The sequence below is a fragment of the Nelusetta ayraudi genome, unplaced genomic scaffold (assembly GCF_046127955.1).
Source record: "Nelusetta ayraudi isolate G7.1 ecotype Tasmania unplaced genomic scaffold, CSIRO-AGI_Nayr_v1 ptg000002l, whole genome shotgun sequence".
Taxonomy (NCBI): Eukaryota; Metazoa; Chordata; class Actinopteri; order Tetraodontiformes; family Monacanthidae; genus Nelusetta; species Nelusetta ayraudi.
The window spans coordinates 3568584-3588354 of NW_027466052.1; the positions used below are offsets into that span (position 1 = coordinate 3568584).

At 45.1% G+C, this 19771-nt stretch overlaps 2 protein-coding genes and 2 long non-coding RNA genes across 7 annotated transcripts; 2 read left to right on the plus strand and 2 right to left on the minus strand.

Moving 5' to 3' along the window:
• Window positions 1–24: 24 nt before the first annotated feature.
• On the minus strand, window positions 25–7682 carry zdhhc1 (zDHHC palmitoyltransferase 1). 2 transcript variants are annotated; one of them, XM_076018052.1, is made up of 11 exons: window positions 6670–7682; window positions 5953–6172; window positions 5554–5729; window positions 5096–5197; window positions 4645–4769; window positions 4342–4497; window positions 4081–4202; window positions 3891–3979; window positions 2288–2402; window positions 1430–1514; window positions 25–1296 (listed from the first exon to the last, which is right to left on the minus strand). In XM_076018052.1, the coding sequence occupies exons 2-11, from the start codon at window positions 6169–6171 to the stop codon at window positions 818–820; spliced, it is 1668 nt and encodes a 555-aa protein (XP_075874167.1). In that variant the 5' UTR covers window position 6172; window positions 6670–7682; the 3' UTR covers window positions 25–817. The 2 variants fall into 2 exon arrangements, with proteins under 2 accessions (XP_075874167.1, XP_075874176.1); XM_076018061.1 differs by lacking the exon at window positions 6670–7682 and having other exon boundaries at window positions 1430–1511; window positions 5953–6336.
• Window positions 3198–3840, plus strand: LOC142883302 (uncharacterized). Its single transcript, XR_012926033.1, has 3 exons — window positions 3198–3401; window positions 3443–3516; window positions 3561–3840. It is a non-coding gene; the product is annotated as an uncharacterized LOC142883302 (long non-coding RNA).
• Window positions 7683–8722: 1040 nt separating the features above from the next.
• Window positions 8723–10323, plus strand: LOC142883213 (uncharacterized). The gene is made up of 3 exons (XR_012926025.1): window positions 8723–8836; window positions 10053–10123; window positions 10220–10323. It is a non-coding gene; the product is annotated as an uncharacterized LOC142883213 (long non-coding RNA).
• An 807-nt stretch (window positions 10324–11130) lies between these two features.
• On the minus strand, window positions 11131–16044 carry LOC142883199 (N-acetyllactosaminide alpha-1,3-galactosyltransferase-like). 3 transcript variants are annotated; one of them, XM_076017881.1, is made up of 6 exons: window positions 15892–16044; window positions 14890–14934; window positions 13979–14077; window positions 13839–13901; window positions 13016–13153; window positions 11131–11923 (listed from the first exon to the last, which is right to left on the minus strand). In XM_076017881.1, exons 2-6 carry the CDS (start codon window positions 14892–14894, stop codon window positions 11230–11232), a joined length of 999 nt encoding a protein of 332 aa, XP_075873996.1. In that variant the 5' UTR covers window positions 14895–14934; window positions 15892–16044; the 3' UTR covers window positions 11131–11229. The 3 variants fall into 3 exon arrangements, with proteins under 3 accessions (XP_075873996.1, XP_075874006.1, XP_075874015.1); XM_076017891.1 differs by lacking the exon at window positions 13016–13153; XM_076017900.1 differs by lacking the exons at window positions 13839–13901; window positions 13979–14077.
• Window positions 16045–19771: the final 3727 nt, after the last annotated feature.

A 19771-nucleotide genomic window follows, 5' to 3' on the forward strand; every position in this document is an offset into this window, starting at 1 on the left:
CAACATGGAAACTGAAGACTGAACACGGCAAACTGTCAATGTTTTATTTTGAAAACTCAGTCATCACATCAGTAAACAGTAGTCCTTCCTTTCCCTCTCAAGCCACATGATTACACTGACTCTTGGCACTGCCCGGCCGTCACAAAGGCGAGCTCCTTCTGCTAACAATGCTAAGCTAACAGGCGGTGGGCACCACGACTGCCGCGCCAACATGAAGACAGTCGTCAGCGTGATCATGTGCACCGAAAACATGAAGGCATCTGAATGGCTGAGAAGTAAAAATTTCAGTGAAACTTGTGTTTAATTAGCACGTGAGGTTGAGACACCGGCAGGCGGACAGGAAGTGAGGTCAGGTCCCTCCAGGTAAACATCCACACATCTTTAATAAATAAATAAGTAAGACGGAGAGAAACCCGGTCAGAAAACCCCTTAGGGAAACTGCAGTGCGCCACTTCCTGGTTGGAGAAGAGTTGTGTGTGATTTGTCCACAGCAGCACAGACAATCTGGCCCATCGAGTCGTCAGGTTCTATTGATTGCAAGTGGATTTATGTCATGACTATGGACGTGAGGAAAAGCTGTAAATTCTCAGGAAATAGAATAATAATAATAATAATAATAATAAAACATAATCTTCTGTGTCTTCACAACGATTTCCAAGTGCAAAATATTCACTTGTATTTAAAAATGGTTGATGAATTGATTGATTGATTGATTGATTGATTGATTGATGAGAGTCATCGTGACGACCTGAACAGAGTTTTGCTGGGACAGAACCTCCACCATGGCATGACTCAGGTCATCACACAGGAAGTGGGGTCATAACTCCATCCTCAAGGCTCCTCCAGGGCCCAGCGAAGCACGAGATGTGGGCCTGGGCCCTGGGTGTTGCCTCCTGCACCCCCTCGGATCCTCTCTGCTGGCCTGGCTGACGAAGACCACGGGAGGGTGTGCGGACGCCACCTCGAACCTCAACTCTGCCGCGCTCTTGTGTTGGCGGGACGACAGGGGTCTGCTCTTAGTCCTGGGTCGCGGGGACGGCTGGGGGAACCCCGACGCTCCTCCGCAAAAGGACGTGACGGCGTCTCCGGCGGCGGCAGATGACGAGGAGCCCAGCTTAGCCAGCGCGACTGGGATCTCCTCCAGAGACTCTGCGGAGTCCGAGTGGTACTCGGCCGGAGGGGCGGCCGCCTGGACGACGCCCGCGGCGGCCGCCAGGGGCGGCAGAGAGGCCCTCAAGGGGAATGCTGGGAAAGGAAGTCTCTGCGGCCGGGACACGGTGGACACGCTGGCAAACTCTGCGGGAGGACACACAGAGTCAAAACAGAGCGAGGACCGAGTCAGGATTAAACCAGGATTAAACCAGGATTAAGTTGGGACTGAGACAGTGCGATGCCACAGCGGCGCCACCACCAACATGTGTGAGTGTACCTGGAGGGGAGGCTTTACTGGGGCTGTGCTCTCGGATCTTCTCTGGTGGCATCTTGTGTGCCTTCTTCTTCACCTTCTTCTTCTTCTATCACGTTAAGAAGAGCAAACAGAGAAAGAAAGGTGACGTTTCACCTGCAGGGCGCCTCTCAAGTCCAAACACTTGGGGCCAGATCCACAAAGCGATTGCCTGGCTTTTACACCAAAGAAATCAGTGCAAATAGCACCAGAAACAGTGCATCCCATCCACAGAGGGGACGTGAAGGTGGAAAAAAGGCGGAAAATGTGCCAAGGTGCAGGTAGCGGCAGAGCTGCGCCAGACTCATTTGAATATATTTAAATTAATCATTTCGCAATAAACATTTAATAATAATATTTTTTATTTATTAAGAATGCGAAACATTGATAAGTAAGCACAGGTTCTCTTTTTGAAATCAGACTCATTAAAATTATTCGAAGGTTCAGGTTTGTTTAATGTTCGTGTTCGTGCTGTAAGTACGGGGCGGACAGGTTATACTTCCCCTTTAAGAGGACGACAGAGACCCTGGAAAGGTGTGTGTATTGTGCGCAGGGCTTTTGTGCGACTGTCTCTTTCTTGCCGCGAGCTCATGGGAAAGCCAATGTGCGTGTTATTTGACAACAACGCAAAATAAAGCATTCCGTCAGAAAGTCAACTTCTGGCGATTGAGGTTTGCTCCAACGTTGTCATATCTGACGATCCATCGCTCGGTCGGGTTACCAGAGCGCAATTCGCGTTTCTGCATAAACCTTTGTTGACACGACGCAAAGGTTTACCGCTGCGCTCCATTCTTTGTGGATCTGGCCCTTGGTGTGTGTGTGTGTGTGTGTGTGTGTGTGTACCTGTGCAAATCCATGTGTATGTGCTGCTCCTTTTGTGTCTGTAGAAGCACTGGGCGGGGCTTCGTCTTGCATCACAGGGCTAGAAATGGTCCTCAGTCTGCCGCTGGCCCGTGGCCTGACACACACACACACACACACACACACACACACACACACACACACACACACACACACACACAATTTGAGGTTAAAAACTGAACGTCCTTGTGTAACGGTTCACCGGTACCCCCGCCTTCGCCCTAGCCCAGTTTTTTTAGCAACGGGCCACATGAAAGACCTGCATCGAGTCGGCGGGCCACGGAAGTTCAGTCCGGGTGCAGAATCGTTCCGGGCGTAGTGACTGCCCGATACGACAACTCCATTGGGACATACCTCTACATCGCGGTCAAACAATGGAGTTGGCGTATCGGCAGTCACTTCCACCCGGAACGATTCTGCACCCGGACTAATTCTGTACCAACACCGGCATTTTTTTCCGGTGACGGGGGGGAAGCACGCTATCGCTATCGCGCCACGCTAACTCGGCAAAGTTACGTGCCGACAAAGTTTCATTGGGGGATGGGGTGTTGGGGGGTTATGACGGGCTTCACGCGGGCCGGACAGAGACACGCAGCGGGCCGGATGTGGCCCGCGGGCCAGGGTTTGCCCATGTCTGCCCTAGCCAATCACAGCAGGCAGACTCTAAGGGGCCGTTTACACGAATACAGATTTTCTTTTGAGACCGCACATTTTCAAAACCGCACTCCAAACCGATGCAGTACGTAAGACCGGCCAGGTGTGGCGCCACGGGTTTACTCCCTGAAGGCGGAAGAAGAAGACCTGAAGCACGCCGTGTTCAAAGAAGCAGTGGCTCGCTAACAACATTAGCGCCACGATCGCAGAAAAATATCGCTCGTGGAAAGAAGTGTGGATCAACGCCAGAGTTGAACTTCTGCTTCGAGTTACTCTGGAAACAGAGCCTTCAAAGGTCCATGTTGAGGTTGACTGGGAGTCGTGCCAGTAAAAGTTTGCACACATTTCAAAATCAATAAAAAGTAAAACAGGAGGTTTACAAATCGCTTTCGTCGTGTCTATTTTCACTTTGCCCACAATCCACGGTGGATCCACGAGCACCGTGTGCTATTGTTCACTATTGTTTGCGGTTCGCAGTGGAAGTACACGGGAAGACTGCAGACTGATCATGAGTAACAAGTCTGTTGCCCGACGTGGTTGTTGTTGTTGTTGTTGTTGTTGTTGTTGTTGTTGTTGTTGTTGTTGTTGTTGTTGTTATGAGTGCTCGTCTGCACCTCACGGCCGCTCAGGTTGCAGGGCGGGGGAGGGGTTTCCAGCTGTGACATCAGCGTTTCCAAAAAAAATATCGGTTTCGGCGTTTACACAAATCCGGACAGGCGGCGTTTTCAAAAGAATCCACCCTGAGGAGCGTTTTTGAAAAAGTACAGTTTCGGTCTGTGCCGTTTCAGTGAAACGCCGGTTTTGTGCAAACGCCAGGGCCGAACCGCATAAATATTTGTGCGGTTTCAGTGAATCCCGCGCTCGTGTAAAAGGCCTCTAAAACTGATTCAGCGTAGCCTCGTTCCAGCGAGACCACCTGGACCGGACTTACTCTGCCTCCGCCCACACAGCCACACTGGGCGGGTCCTCCACGTCCAGCTGAGGGTTGGTGTAGCCATGAGTCCTGGGACAGTCTGCGTCCTGCAGAGGGGGGGGGCAAAAAACAGCGCTGATGACGACGACGATGACGACGACGACGACGGCACTTTGCCTCCAGCCAGACGCTCTCGTCGCTCGCTCACCTTGACGAGGTCGACCGACGGAGCTGCCGCCTCGCCCGCTGCTCCTGGTTTCCTGGAGTCTTTGCTGTCCTGACGGTGGCGCTGACGCACAATATACTCATAGGTGCTGAGTCTGTTCCACACTGCACACACAGACACACACACAGCCCAGACATAAAGGTCAAAAACTGAACCCCAAAATCCTCAAACTAGCTGTCATGTCAGAAGTGCTGCAGCTGTGACAGACCCACGGACGGACGGACAGACAGGCCAGTGTCTTACTCAGGTAAATATGGAAGCACAACAGGTGCGACAGCAGCACTGACGACAGCAGAGCCAGCATGATGGTGACGGCGGCCAGACCAGGAATCACTGCTGCTGCTGATCTGAGTGGAGCCACCGGCAGGAAGATGAACCACACTGACGAGTCGTTCCTCACTGCGTGCACGCGCGCGCGCACACACACACACACACACACACACACACACACACACACACACACACACACACAGTCTGAACCTTAACTTATAAAGTCGTATTTGAAATTTGCAGAGGTCAGCCAGGTCAAAGGTTAGGCCCACTTACACAGGAAGTGTTGGTCAGTGCGCAGCCTGGACGGCTCCACAAAGAACTCCACCAGCACGTAGGAGCTGACGAGCAGAACCAGAGCGACTCCCAGCAGAGCCGAGACGACGCTGTGGAGGAACAACCTGCAGGGGCCACGGCGACAAGTCAGGACACAGTTTTCACTGAGACGCAAACCAGTTGAGCAAACTGAATGGTTGAGGATTTACTAGCTAGGTTTGAGTCTAATTCAAAAATGCAGCGCTGGAATTTTTTTTTTTTTTTTTTAAATAGCATTCATTTGAAAAGATCCGACCCTTCCCTAAAGTTAAGAAATCTTGTCAAGTCTGAACAGGCAGATAATTCTACTTTTTTCAATGTCTACTCAAACAAATGTTGTTATTGTATTTAGATTGGCCTTCGACAGGAAAAGAAGAAGAGGAAGAAGAAGAAGAGGAAGAAAGAGTCTCACTTGTAGTTTCTGCTGCCGACACAGTTGTTGAGCCAGCGGCAGTGATGGTCAAAGTTAGCAACACACTTGTTACAGGCACTGCAGTGTTTCGACTTGGGACCTCTGGAACACACAGACACAGACACACACACACACACACACACACACACACACACACACACACACACACACACACACACACACACACACACACAGGTTGGTCAGCTCAACTGTCTCATTTAGTGGCACTCAGTTCTGGGCGGGTCATTGGAAGGCTGTGTGTGGCTTCGAACTTGGACACAAAATGGATTTTTGCTATTGCTGCTATGTAGCAAAATGGTGGATCAACTTGTACCCCAAAGCCGCCTCAGTGCCGTTCAGACAGAACACCGAGGAGCCTAAAAAGGTTTCTGAAAGCCACCTTGAACAGTCTGAGGACATCTGGAAGTGGTGTTCTGGGTGTAAACAGTCGTACTCACACATCCACCTGGCACAGGTAGCAATGGCAGTTCTCAATCACGTGAGCGTGTTTGGAGCGGTCGAAGGCCGGCACCGGACCCCTGCAGCTTTTCGTGCGGACGTTGAGGTCAGCTGGGTCGACGGACACGGCCATCAGGTGGACACACAGGTGACACGTGAACATAACGCCCGTGCACTTCATCTCAGGTCAGGAGCACACACAGAGAGACAAGATCTGATTTGTTTGACTCCTACGCTGCCTTTGTGCAGGCCACGGTCTGATGAAACCGTCACAAAGACCAGTTGAGACGAGTTGAGTTTGGTTTCTGCCTCAATAAATGGACCTTCAACCATGGGCTGATAATGCTGTGAGCATGCAAAGACAACCGTATGAGAGAATCTGACATCTGCAAGGATACGATGTAACCGGCTGGGATCCAATGGGGAGGCAGCAAGGGGACGAACACGCCGAATCCTGTGATGGCAAAGTAAACGTACAGCAACCAGGCCAAAAGCTGGAAGGGGTGTGGAGGCCAGCTCCAGCCGTTGGTTCGGGAGCAAAGTGGCACGGTGGCCCTCTGGAGGCCGTCGTCAGCAACTGGCACTGTGCGGTTCGGGTTCTTGGAACATACTTCCATCCTTCACACAGAAATATCAGAGTTCCAGCCTTTAGGTGATCAAGATTGATAAACGGCACTTCCAGCAGCTGCAGTTTCCCCTTGGAAACCATCACAGTTATACAGAACGTTTATCAAACTCATCTTTCATCTCACCTAGGACCAAGATTTATTTAAGATGTATTATTATTATTATTATTATTTTTAAATCAGAGCCAGTTGACTTGAATTCATCAGAAATGTGCTGCTGTCCAACATCTGAACCTCTGCCACAAACCAGCAACCTTCTTCTCTCGTTAGAGTCTGAATGGATAAGAAACATCATCTCTATCAGCACTTCTTGGTTGCTTCCAGACTTCTGTGCGGATTAAGGGCAGTTTGGACACTGTAAAAGTCCACGTGCACGGACAACATGTACAGTTGGGATATCAGCAAGGAGCTAGTCACAGTCTGATTTAATACAGGCACGTTTACCAAGTTAACCACGTTCACACCTGTCAGGATTCTGTAGCTCCTTACCTGCTTATCGCGGATAAATAACGGCACTCTTGTCTGTTGCGTCTTATCCCATCCGGAGTCAGGACGTGAACGCCGACGTGGAGAGCAGCCTTCGTCTCGCCCCGGACGTCCACAGCCAGGAGACTCCACTCGGCCTGCAGCCTCCGCCCAGAGATAGTCCAACCGTCCCGGAGCCACAGCTAACTCTCCCCCATAACGGGCTCAGCTAGATGCGCGCTGAACGCCTGCAAGGCGTCGCGCAGGATACTCGCACCGACACCGCCGTTTAGCGGCCGTTATTTTGCTAAGCTAACGCCTCACTTAGTCACGTTAGCCCTGCTAGCTAGCTAGCACCCAGGGAAAGGAACCACATCTCGGATCCAAATTTTAATTTTTAACGAGCACTGTTAAAAATTAACGGTAGTGTGAAGCTTACTGGAGCGCGATGTTACGCTTGTTAGCAAGTAAGCATGGCTGCTGTCGTTCACTGGCTGGGAACCTGTACGCCGTCTCCTTGGCAACACACTACATCCGTTTGGACTCGTCTTTGGCGTCTCCACTTCCGGTCAAGGCTGCGTTCCAATAACAGCCATAGCGTAGCATTTGGTATGCTGAGAAAATATTGTGTATATGCCAAGCTGCAATTTCTAAAACGCATTATAATACAAGAAGCCAACAAATCCCCATTTTGTAACACACACACACACACACACACACACACACACACACACACACACACACACACACACACACACACACACACACACACACAATCTGCCAAAACTGCTACATGCTGACCACGGGCGGACAGGGGGGTTGGCAGGTCTGACCCGCGTGCAAAATTTGGGGAGCTCTGTTCAGAGCTGGTCTTATCGCCAGGGCTCAGCCCCAAATAATAATAATAATAATAATAATAATAATAATAATAATAATAATAATAATAATAATAAATTCAACTTTGAAACATATTCCAGTTATTATCATGTGAGTCTTAGGGCTGAACTCAAGAGAGTTCCCAGGAATGGCAGTAGTGTAATTTCATTGTCCCTCCCACATTTAAAGATACATGTAAAGGTCGGCATTTGTTGTGCACTTCTCACATACACAGCCCCAGGCCTAGAAGTCTTAATTTACACATAGTCTTTTGGATTTTTTTGGTGATAAATCTTGGGTAATTTTTTCAACAATTTCCCCATGGGGATTAATAAAGTATCTTTCATTTCATTTCAACACTTCCAATTTCTCTTCTGGGTAGAGTCAATGCTGTTAAGATGATTTTTCTCCCTCAACTACTTCACCTTTTTTCAAAACCTGCCTATATATCTTGCCAAATCCTTTTTGAGAAAATTTGACTCAATCATTCTCCCCTTCATATGGAATTACAAGTCAAACACAATTAAAAAGAACCATCTTTGTAAACATAAAACTGGGGGGCAAGCACTTCCTAATTTCATTTTATACTACTGGGCGACTGGGATTGGCTCTCTGGTGCATCGGCTACATAATAACCCATCACCACATGACGGGCTAGAGATGGAACGGGAAGACTGCCTACCATACTCTACTAGAGCAATCGTATCATCACCCGCCCCAGTCAATAAAATCTGCTTCTAACATAACCCTGTAATTTACACTTTAATCAGGATATGGAAACAACTAAGGAGCCACTTCAAGCGCAATTTCATTTCTGTTACCTATATCATCCAACAGCACCTTCACTCCCTCTGCCTTAGATGGGGCCTTTACCACATGGAAGCAATTAGGGACATGTGTTGTTGTCAACTTATATAGAAGGGGTGTTTGCTTCTTGGCAGCAATTCCAGGAAAGATATAGATTGCCAAAGAACCAGTTCTCCAAATTAGAGATGACATTAGAACACATCTTCCTAATTTTGAAAAGGCAAGTCCTGATAAAATAGAAAGTTCATTTAATCTGTTCCACATCCCGGCATAGTCAGTTTAATTGCAGTTTAGTGTCTGCCACGCCGCCTGCCTTTATTTTCTTTTATCTCACAGCGTTCTCTCTGACCATTAATTAGCCCAACACAGCCCTGGGAATGTCTCACTCTGCTTGTACTGTAGTCAGTCGTTGGCTTGACGTTTTCATGCGCACAATGAAAAAACACACGGCCCTCTTGACGTTTATGTATCTCCTTGTCGGAGTGCTGACTGCTCCTCTACTAACCGGGTAGGCCATTGTTACAAAAAGGGATATAAGACCGCTCAGAACTCCTGAACGTTCCTTGAATACGACCGTATGTCTTTATGCTGAGCTAGATAGCTGTGCATGTACGAAGTTTTCCACACAGAAACATGTTGGATCTTAAAGCCTCCACTTCTCAGGGTTTTTACTTTAATTAGAAGTTTGAACAAAACTAAAAAAACATTACTTTTACACAGGCCTGTCACGATAACAAATTTTGCTGGACGATAATTGTGCTACAGATTATTGCAGATAAACGATATTATTGACACCATTTTTTTTAAAAATCATATATAATGATAATATATGACATAATAATTCAAGTACACCATGTCAAAAGCAATAAACTTTCATTCCTCAAGATTAAGAGGTTGCAAATAAGATGAACGAACATAATAAACATAAAAGACAACAAAAAAACACTAAAAATAAAATGGACCCACATTCTGTTTTTATCAAAAATAGAACTTAAAAACCACGATAACAACTAATAACAATTAAAAAGAAAGAAAGAAAGAAGGACTTTGACGCTGTATTCCCCTTCTTCACCACCACTACTTTCGAACAAATGCGACATATCGGCTCGTCCGAGTTCATGGGCTCATCTCGTTCGCTTCGTTTGAAGCCGAAATGTTCCCATACTGGCACTGTTCATCATTCATAGCGTCTACTCGCTTTTCCTTCACTTTGCTCTCTTGCAGCACTGTGTCCGTGTCCGTGTCCGTGTGTGTGTGTGTGTCTGGGTCTGCGCCAGCGCCCGCCTCGCCCATCCGGTGACAAAGAGACTTAATGACTGACAGGAGAGTTCACTCACTCCGTTCATTCCACTATAGAGCCAACGCGAACAGGTGTCGAGACAAATGCACAGAGGATGAGACCTTTGCTCTCATCCAGCGTGTTTGGTAGCGACAGAGGAGAAAAACAAACGCATGTGTCAATTTATCGAAATTACCGACCTGGTTTTTATTTACCGAGCGATTAATTGAATGATCGATTATCGCGACAGGCCTACTACACCTTTGTCCCTTTTGCCATCGATATTACTTATGTTTGCTCTTGCTGTAATTCCTAGTTCCGTGTTTTACTAAACATTGCACCAACCTTCTGAAAATTGGTTGAACAATGAGGCTAATTTAGGACAGTGGAAAAAAGGACTAATTTTGTGGTTCCTGGTAATGTGTGTGTGATGCTTTCCATGCAGATGCAATGAAGACCCAGCTCAGCTGAAACTGCTTTTTGACCCAAATCTCCAACATGATGGTGTCTTTGACGGTAAGCAGCAAATTGGAAAAAAGAAGAAGAAAAGAAAAGAAACAAAAAACAATGTTTCATTCCTGTCTAAATATGGCATTAATTTGTTTTGTGCAGATTATGGCGAGAGGCCATTTCCTCTTCCTCTGCAACCCGAAAGTGAGACTCCTTATCAGCCAAATCTGGACGACGAATACTTCTAACTATGATGCACAGGGAGCTGTTTACTAAAACTTCTTTTGACATTTTTAAATGCTTTTGTTATAATTGGCAATTTTATCAAATCTGTGGGAACAGCAGTTTGCCAGTTCTCCTCAGAAATAACTGGCCAATAAGACGGATACGCTAAGTCCAACATCTGTACGGGCAGTCTCAGCCCAAGAAGATAACTGTGAGTTACACACCAACATCAAAGCTCACTCTGAAGGAGATCCACTCTGAGTTGCTCTTCAGTGCATGAAAAGGACAGATTTTTTACCTGCCGTGAGTGTGTAATCTAATTACAGAATAAAGATAATTGTAATCAGTTACATTACTGGAAAATCTCTGAAGACTGAGGCCTTAGTTGTATTTTAGTGGGACTTTGTTTGCCCAGTGTATGTTCAGCTCTGACAATGCTGCAGACTGCTGAAGATGTGCAAGGTTTGCTTTGGTAGACATGAGTTTTCCAAACACTTGGATGTCGACACATCAGCAGTGTGAACAAAAGCCATGTCTTTGTTGTGTTGTTTGTCAAATATTATTATTACAATGTTATTTGTGAAAAAATGGGAAGAAGTGTAGTTTTGGGATAACCCTAAGGACCTTATAGCTGCAACAACTGAGCCTAAGCCCAAATCAGATTCAAGGCCTCAACGTTTCCTGCAAAGTATTTCACTCAACAAATGTAAACAATGTTCTGCTCGTCCACTGAACCCCAAAGTCCCCAAGTTCCACAGTTCAATGATCGCAAGACCCAAAGTTCCCCGACAGATAAGACCCAGCTAGATATTGGAACCATCAAAAAGGATGCAACATTACCAGAATACCAGTAGTGTAATTTCATTTTCCCACCTTTCAAGATTCAAATTGAGGTCATCACTTATTGTGAACATCTCTGCACTTCTCGCACATAAATGGCCTTGGTCTTAGGAGGCTACATTCACACGTAGCCCTTGGTAATTTTTTGGTGCCCATATTAGTCGGGTGACAGAAATGTCTGTGTTGTCGCCGATGCTCTGGTCCCAGCAGTATTCAGGTGAGAGCAGCCTGCTGGGTTTGTTAAGCCAAAAGTACTTGTTCAGGTGACTCTCGTCGTGCCACAGAGCCTCCACGCCTGCCTTCTTGTCCTCCATGATGCTCAGGTAGCAAGAGTCTGTCAAATTCTTGACGTTCTGCCACAGGCCTCCGAAGATGGCGGCGTGGTAGTAGAAGTCGCCCGTCTCCATGTAAGCTTTGGATTTGGGATTCTTGTCGTAAGTAAATCTTTCTTTGGGGAGTTTGTAATAGTGGGCGTGCAGCAGGGCCACAGAGTCGCCGAGAGCCTCGGAGCCGAATCGACCTTTGAACTCCTGATCCACATCAAAGCAAAAGACGTAGTTGCTATGGTAGCGGATGTCTGATCCTATGGATTGTGAAATGGTTTCCATCCGCATCATGGAGATGTCCTGCCACCTGGAGTATCTCGACACTCTGATGACCTTTAGCTTCCGTTGTGGTCCCAGTTGGATCTGAGGAACCTTCTCAGGCAGGTCCGTGAACACGTAATATCTCACAGGTAATCCGATCATAAAGTGTTTCTCTGCAGAGTCGAGGAATTTGTGCAGGTAGGCGTCAAGATACCTTGATGGATATGAGAAGGAAAAACGTTAACTTGAGAAAAATCCTGTTAAATTGACAGCAACATTTCCAACCACTGCTCTGATAGTAGTTGGACTAATTAACAAAAGCAATGCCAACCAGTCGGGGACTCTTGTGTTTAAGAACCACAGTATAGCCAAGCTATATAATGCTTTTTTCCACTTATTTCTTCTTTGAACTTCTTACTGCTTTAAATGTCATTATTACAGTGTTATAATGTAGCAAAGTTTAAATATTCAATGCACCATTCCTCCCCACCACTGCCATCAGATTGTATAACTTCACAATAATTACACCACTACCTTATACACTCGTCACCCATGCAATGAACAGTATTGAAAAAAAAATATATATATATTATTTTCAGGGCGACTGTAGCGTGTTGTCCTATGACCGAAAGGTTGGTGGTTCAAATCCCGCGCCATCCCAGTCAGTCGTTGTGTCCTTGGGCAAGACACTGAAGCCACATTGCCTCGTACGAATGTGAGTGGATGTTGGGTGGTGGTCGGTGGGGCCGATTGGCTGCCACGCTTCCGTCAGTCTGCTTAAGGTCAGCTGTGGCTACAGATGTAGCTCAACACCACCACTGTACATGTGGTGTGAATGAATAATGGCTTAAATGTAAAGTGCTCTATTTAAATCCGATCCGTTTTTTTTTAATTTCTTTCAAATTACTCATGTATTTTTTTTTGTTTTTATTTTTTATTTTATTTTATTTTATTATTTTTTTTATCTCTGTGTGCTTCTGTGTGTTTTTATATGCTGCTACAACACTGCAGTTTCAACATTGTGGGATAATTACATTTGTCTTTTGCTTGTACAGGATTGTATCCTTTATTATATCATATTAATGATATAATAAGACAACCTGCAGTAGTTGTCTCAGCCATAATAACAGTTGTAGCAGTAGTAACATTAACAAACATAAACGTTGTTTTAGGACTTATTTGAAAAATATCAATTTGGCCAGCAGGTGGAGTATTGCGATCACTGATGCTGTCTGTCTTCCTGGACATGTCAGTGTGCGCAACACTTTCTCAGGGCTCAGACTGGTTGAGTTACAGAGAAACAAACCTGCCCACAGCAAACACGGTCAGGGTCACAGCAGACTGGGCCTTTATGTGCGCCTGGTCGAAGCGGTTGCTGTCAAACATTCCCTCCCAGATAATTGGAGCTTTCCAGGAAGTGCAAGTCTGAACCGACAGTCTCACCCTGAGATGGAGGAGGGAAATATGCGGAATTTAAAATCATGGGAGCTTGTGCATATTGACAAATAATTTACCAATCTGGAGGTGTTAAAACTCATTGTTCTGTTTTGACTCTTCTGGAGACGTGTACCGGTTCAACATCCTCTAATTGTGCAAAGGATGTCTGGAAGAGTCTGCCAGAGGCAGCAGGAGGTTTGACAATCAACAATAAAAAATTACTGGAAGCTGGAGCAGGATTTTGGATGAATGGAAGTGGGGCCAGAGCTTTTGTAGTGGTATAAATAGAATGGGGTCGTGGTGAACTCAGGACAGCGTCTGACCTACAGATTGGAGCCAAAAAGTCTGACAGAGCGAAAAGTTAAAACCTGGACTGAAACATACAATAGTTGATTTCTTCCCTTGCCATCCCGCTTGTTCAGCTCAATTTCTCCAGTGCTGAACCTTACACACACTTGTATGTAACACAAATATTGACCTCACTTTCACCCTCAGCGTATGAAGTGTCAGTTGTTACACAAACCAGATAAGTGGAACAAAAGGCAGAAACAGGCAGAAACAGGCAGAAACTCCCACATCACAAGTCAATTTTCAATGTCTAATAAACAAAGTACACAACAGCGTCCACATCGTACTCCTTGGTGAGTGTGACGGCACGAAGTCGGCAGTGCTGATCCGGTGTAATTTCTCACCCAAAGTTAAGTGTGAGGCCCTGGTTGCTGTTGTGCCTCACCGCCACCGGCACGCTGGTCTCACTGCAGAGGAGAGAGGCGTTAAACCCTCGAAAGATCCTCATCTCCCCGGAACTATTAAATTAGACCGTTGCACTAACTTTGGAGCAAAGTAGGTGATGACAAAAAACACCACCACCACCACGACCACTAGCAACAGCAGGCTGACAAAGATTCCCACAGTCCATCTCATCCCGCTCCTGGAGTGGGTGCAGAAAGAGAGAGTTAAATACATCACCAGAAATAAGGCTACGTGTTTTATTCAGAATCACAAGAAAAGCTAAAGGAATCAGAACTAATGCCTTCTACTGCTGTGACTGTAAGTTCTCCATTGGGGATGAATAAAGTGTTCAATCATCTCATTTAATGAATTGTTCTGACAAAAGACACAGCTGCTACTACGAATAATAATAACAACATTGTCAAAGTTACTTCAGTTCCCCAGGTTTGACTCGTTCCTTATCTCGAACGGGAAGTTCGACCACAACTGCAAACTTACATAAAAATAAATAAAATAATGAAGCCTTATGCTTTTGTACAAGGTATGTTCGTGACAGCAGACTCGAACGCTGCACTGGACTACTACTTCTTTACCGGACACTGGACTTCTGTTGGTTGCAAAGCACCGCGATACACTTTATGCATGCTGCCGTAAAGGGTTGCGCTGTCGGATCAGGAACTAACTCACAGCGATGGCCAACATCAAAATATAAGCTAAAACGCAAAATGGCAATAATGAATTCACTTTGATGTTTATCTGCTGTTCCCGGTAAAATAGATTGAATCACTTGACTGTTAAGGTATTTTACAACCACTGAAAAGTTGCTAGTAGTAACTCTAATAAAAAATAAAAACATAAGAAAAATGTATTTTAATTTTAATCTCAACACGTCAGTGAGTGTTGAATAGAATGTGCAGAAGGACAAAGCCTCTGTATTTTTTCTGCGTCAGTCTTTAGCTGCGTTGGCCAAAACATTTTTTAGAGACCCTTTTCCAATAGTACACGATATACCTCATGTCGGTGACCCAAATCGTCTTTATACCAGCAAACTAATTCCTGCAAAAAAAAAAAGAAGAGAGAGAAATTAAAAGAGAAAACGCAGCCTCCCTGACCTTCTCGATCACTAACCCTGGAGGATGATCCAGGTGAAAGGAGTCCCGAACCGCTTTAGACTTTCAAACTGTGTCGTGCTATGTCCGGATTCATGCAATTGTCCTGTGTTCGTATTGTAATGGGAAAAAAATGCTGCTGCGAGTGACATTGTGAGCAACTGCTATGTGCTTATCTTCAACTTCTTCTTCAGTTTTAGCCTTCTCCTCTTATCGGTGATGCCAACGATCCTTTGCACTCCGTTCCCCTTGGCAGTCCTACAGACACCAACCGAGTGTGTGTGTAGGAGCTCGGATCCGCTCAAATAAACTCAACGCAGACCAGTTCGGATGTTGGATCTCTTCATTTCAGAATTTCCACAACACTATGTAAGGCATCTTTGGGTTTCTTGAAAAGTGCTATACAAATAAAATCTATTAAAAATGTATTATTAAACATCGCCTGATTGTACTTTTAATACTATGACAATAAGCGCGTCTGATATTATCTTGTTTTAGATTTGACGGCATATCACTCAGAAACAGTGGACATCTGGATGCAGTTTGAACTGCTCAGATAACAATATTGGAAAGGGTAAAGTAGTCAGCAGCTCTTCAGCCAGCGAAGGCAGATGGAAAGGCCAGAGAGACCAAGGCTTTTTGGGACAGACAGTCAGAATAAGGGTTGTCCTCTTCAATGACACATTGAAAATTATAAATAAAACAAACAAGAACTGGAATCCTTTTATCAATTTGCAAATTTAATTTCTCATCCTCATTTTTTCAAAAACTTTTGAAAATTGTCACAAACCATAAGACTTGCACTTTTGCTTCGCTACAATTTCCAATTTGCTTTCTTTTGTTCTTGTTCTTGTATCGTGCAAAGACAGAACAGTTGATTCTCCTCCGCTGAAACTTCACTCACCTCGCAAAATTGTTCAAATCCGACCATTGACACTCCTGCTAAACCATTGCGTTGTTTCCTTCTGGTGTGCACGCGGTTCAGAGATCCCACTCGCCACTGCACTCAGCTCACTGTGTGTGTGTGTGTGTGTGTGCCTCGCTGAAATGACGAAAGAGGAAGCTGGGGAGTGGCTTTTCTTTCTTTTCTCTTACACTGTCTTCTAATGAATAAGACTAGTTGTTAAACATTTACTGACCTTGATACCAAAAACCTCCTGATTTGCAAATGGAGAGCGAAGGTCGGACATTCCAAACCAGGTTCATTGTGGAACCGTGTATAATTTTATCTGCTTTGTCAATTATTGCATATGTGTTACGGATGTGAATCTTTGAGTGTTGCAGAATTGATAAACACTATTAATATAGTGTGTTTATAATTAGGGAAATGAAGGCATCAAAACACAATACAGTTGAACACAAATGAACACAACATTGAAATAAATAAATAAAGAGATGCTTCATCCAAAGCTGAGCTTTACTCCATGTACTTGAGACCTGAGTGCATAGCATGGCGGCCGTTCAACACCGTAGCCAAAAAAAGACTCTGATGAAGGAAGAAAAGTGCTTGTATGAGCTTGTTGGACATGAATTTTAAAAAAAAGGAACCAGGTAATTTGTTGTGGTCCGTTCGGTCGTTACAAAAAACAAAGAAACAAAAGCAAAGCACGGATTGATTCATTTAAAAAACTGCGATTGAACTTTGAACAAATTCATCTAACTTGTGAGCACCACTCTGTTGATGATAACGAACTGATAAGCCAGTGATTTGCAGCTCCAGTGGGATTCCCAATTTCCTGTGGCTTGTCACATCCTGCTGTTTAGAAAAAAACAAAACAAAACAAAATAAAAGAGGATCCTTTGAGATGGGCGAGCCCTTTATTTTCATCCAGCTTTTCATTTTGTGTTATTTTTCTGCAATGAAAATCAGAAAATCTGCTTGTTCGCAGGGCCAACGCTGCAAGTGTGCTGGATGAAAGGCAGTTTCCTGTTTCCTGTTGACGTTCTTTGTTTTGTGCTGTTTCTTGGCGTCACCTCTCAAATAATAAAAAAAAACAAAACACCTTCCATGACTGATCAGAGTCTGGACCATGCTCTCTCACGTCCTCTTCCTTGCTGGCCAGCTCCTCTTCCAGCCCAAGTTGTTACTGGAGGAGGGCCTAATCTCTGCCCTTGCCGGAGACAGGAAGTGGAAGGGCGGCACCTGAGAGTTCCTAATCAAGGGACTCGCAGGGATATGCTGATCGCAGCAAGCGGACACGATAGAAAGAGACGTACTTTCTAGCTCTGATTCTGCGCCCATGTTTTCAGCTGCTGGGTATCTCTGAGTGGGTCAGACGTGGAGGGAACGACGATTCCAAGTGGCTGTTGAAGGAAATCGACTTGACTGGATGGGAAAGATGTGCAGTAATGCGGTACATCTTTGGTCACATTTTCATTAACCTCTTCCGGCAAGGTTTTGGCGTCAGCGTACTCTGAGTTACTTGTTAACCTCACTGTCAGATAAACCACTGACACTATGAGGTCGAAAATTCCACGTAACCAACTCAAATTCTTTCAATTCATCTTATCAGATTTATTCAGTTACTAAATGTTTCCTGAGGCAATTTCAGGGGGAGGTGTGAACAATGATATGTATGTATGTATATATATATATATATATATATATATATATATATATATATATATATATATGTATATATATATATGTATATATCTTTTTTTTTTTTGTAGGCCAGTACGACAAAAAAAAGTTAAAAAAAAAAAAACATCACTTTTTTTTGCCATCAACATTGCTTATGTATGCACATGGAGTAAGTTAGTAGTTTCTGTTTTTAATGAAACATTGCACCCACCTACTGAGGCTATTATAAGACGTTGAATAAAGGCCTCAGTTTGTGGTTCTTGGTAATGTGTGTGTGACGCTTTCCATGCAGACACAACGAGCACAAACTGCTCTTTGACCCAAATCTCCAGCATGTTGGTGTCTTAGACGGTAAACAGCCAACTGAAACAAAGAGAAAAGAGCCACAATGTTTACGTCCTTTCTAAAAATGTTTTGTTTAGTCCAGATTATTGTTATGTGGGGACCCGAGTTGCGACCCGGAAACAGAGTTTATTTTACAAAGGGGCAAGGAACACAACGACCGTAGTGACCAGGAGATACTGCGATACTGCTCGAACACCGGCATCAAGGAGTAACAAGGAAATGGGCAATCCGTTCATGGGAAGCAAAGTGTTTGAGTCCTTAAGTAGCCTGAGGAAAATTCTCTGATAAAGGTGGGGAACAGAACACTACTGAAAAGACTAAAGTGGACAACAACTCCCCAGGTCAAAGACCACCAGAGAACCCTGACAGATTATGTCAGGAGGCCGGCTTCCTCTTCCTTGTTAAAATGAGACTCATCAGCCAAATCTGGAGGACAAATTCTTCTCACTCTGATGCACAGGAAGCTGAACTGAAACTTCTTAAAAACAAAACTAAACTAAACAAAACAAAAAAAACAAACCCAAAACTGTTTTGACTGACATTTTTAAATGCTGTCTGTCAGTGGGGTCAGAATTATGGGAGCCAGGGGGGAATCTGGTGGAGCAAGCATAGCTGTCAGTTGTTGAAGTTGATCGGCTACTGCGGCAAAGGCTTGCCCACTGTCCACTGGTGTTTGCCTGGGGAAGGATTGTGCCAGCTGGTTCCATTTCTGGCCAGATTTCTACTCTCCCGCTCTTGACATGGAACCCATGTGCTGCACAATTCAACAGTTTTTTTTTTTCTTTTTCCGACAGTTTTGTTGGTTGACTCTGGTGGATGTTTTTGGATATTTAATTGGAAAAAGTTTGCATGAGGTTTTTGCTGAGTCACACTTAAAACCACAATAAAGTCTTTTTTTCTAATCATAATAATTAAAAAAAAAAAAAAAAAAAGTACATAACTAGTAAATGATTCTTGGCTGTTACGTCCACCTGAAGGCTAGCTCACTCTGAGCTAACCAGACAACTCCGGCAGACCTGGAAACACCAGATGTGAACCAGGAAGGGCGCAGGCAGGTGATTGTGCTCGGGGACAGAAGGCGGTCTGGTTTCCCCCGGTGTCAGGCGGCGACAGCTGGTTAGAAACAGGCACGCTTCGGAGACTGGTGGACAGGAGGCCGATTCTAGACCAGGACAGGAACAAACTGGGTCGGAGCCAGACAGACAAGCTGGAACGAAGTGCAGCAGTGTCAAGCGTGCCGCAGAGGGCAAGCTGGCAAGGAGTGAGCTGAGCGTGGAGCTGATCGGCAGGTGTGGTCTGAGTAGAGGAAAGGCACTGACTGCGGTGAAGAAGTGGCAGGCAGACTGTGGCAGTTGGGGTTTTTTCTGACGTGGAGGTCTGCAGGAGCAGCATGGAAGTCCGAAGTAGCAGAATTATTTACTGCGTCCCCCAGACAGTCTGCCGTGTTCTCACTCTTCAACACATTTTGAGTGGATTTGTCCAATTTTGTGTGTAGATTTTTTACTTTATCCTCATGTTTGCTGACAATTCGCCTCACAAACCCTAACCCTAACCCTTCATTGGAACTCTCATAAAAGAAAGGATCAGGTTTGCTTTCTCGGCAAACATGCTACCAACTAACATGTTGCACATTGGCTCTGCTTATGAAAGGACATAGATAGCTAGATAAGATAGAAAGATAAGATAGGTTAATACTTTATTCATTCTCTTAAAGCAGTAAAAAGGTCATATAGTAATTGCAGGAAATGTCAGGTGTCCAGTTGCATAGTGAGCGCCAATGCTACGTGTCAAGCAGATAGCGTGCGTTTTTGTGTTTTTCCTTTTCAGGTGCTCACCTGCTTAAGCAGGCCACGCC

Coding starts and splice junctions, on each gene's coding strand:
- zdhhc1 (XM_076018052.1), bottom strand. CDS start 6,171: ATGGAAGTATGTTCCAAGAACCCGAACCGCACAGTGCCAGTTGCTGAC. Junction 2,403..3,890: donor GCTGTGTGGGCGGAGGCAGA/GTAAGTCCGGTC, acceptor TGTGTGTGTCAG/GCCACGGGCCAGCGGCAGAC. Junction 1,297..1,429: donor CAGTAAAGCCTCCCCTCCAG/GTACACTCACAC, acceptor GTCCTCCCGCAG/AGTTTGCCAGCGTGTCCACC.
- LOC142883199 (XM_076017881.1), bottom strand. Junction 13,154..13,838: donor GGCCTCACACTTAACTTTGG/GTGAGAAATTAC, acceptor CCTCCATCTCAG/GGTGAGACTGTCGGTTCAGA. Junction 11,924..13,015: donor ACCGTGTTTGCTGTGGGCAG/GTTTGTTTCTCT, acceptor ATATCCATCAAG/GTATCTTGACGCCTACCTGC.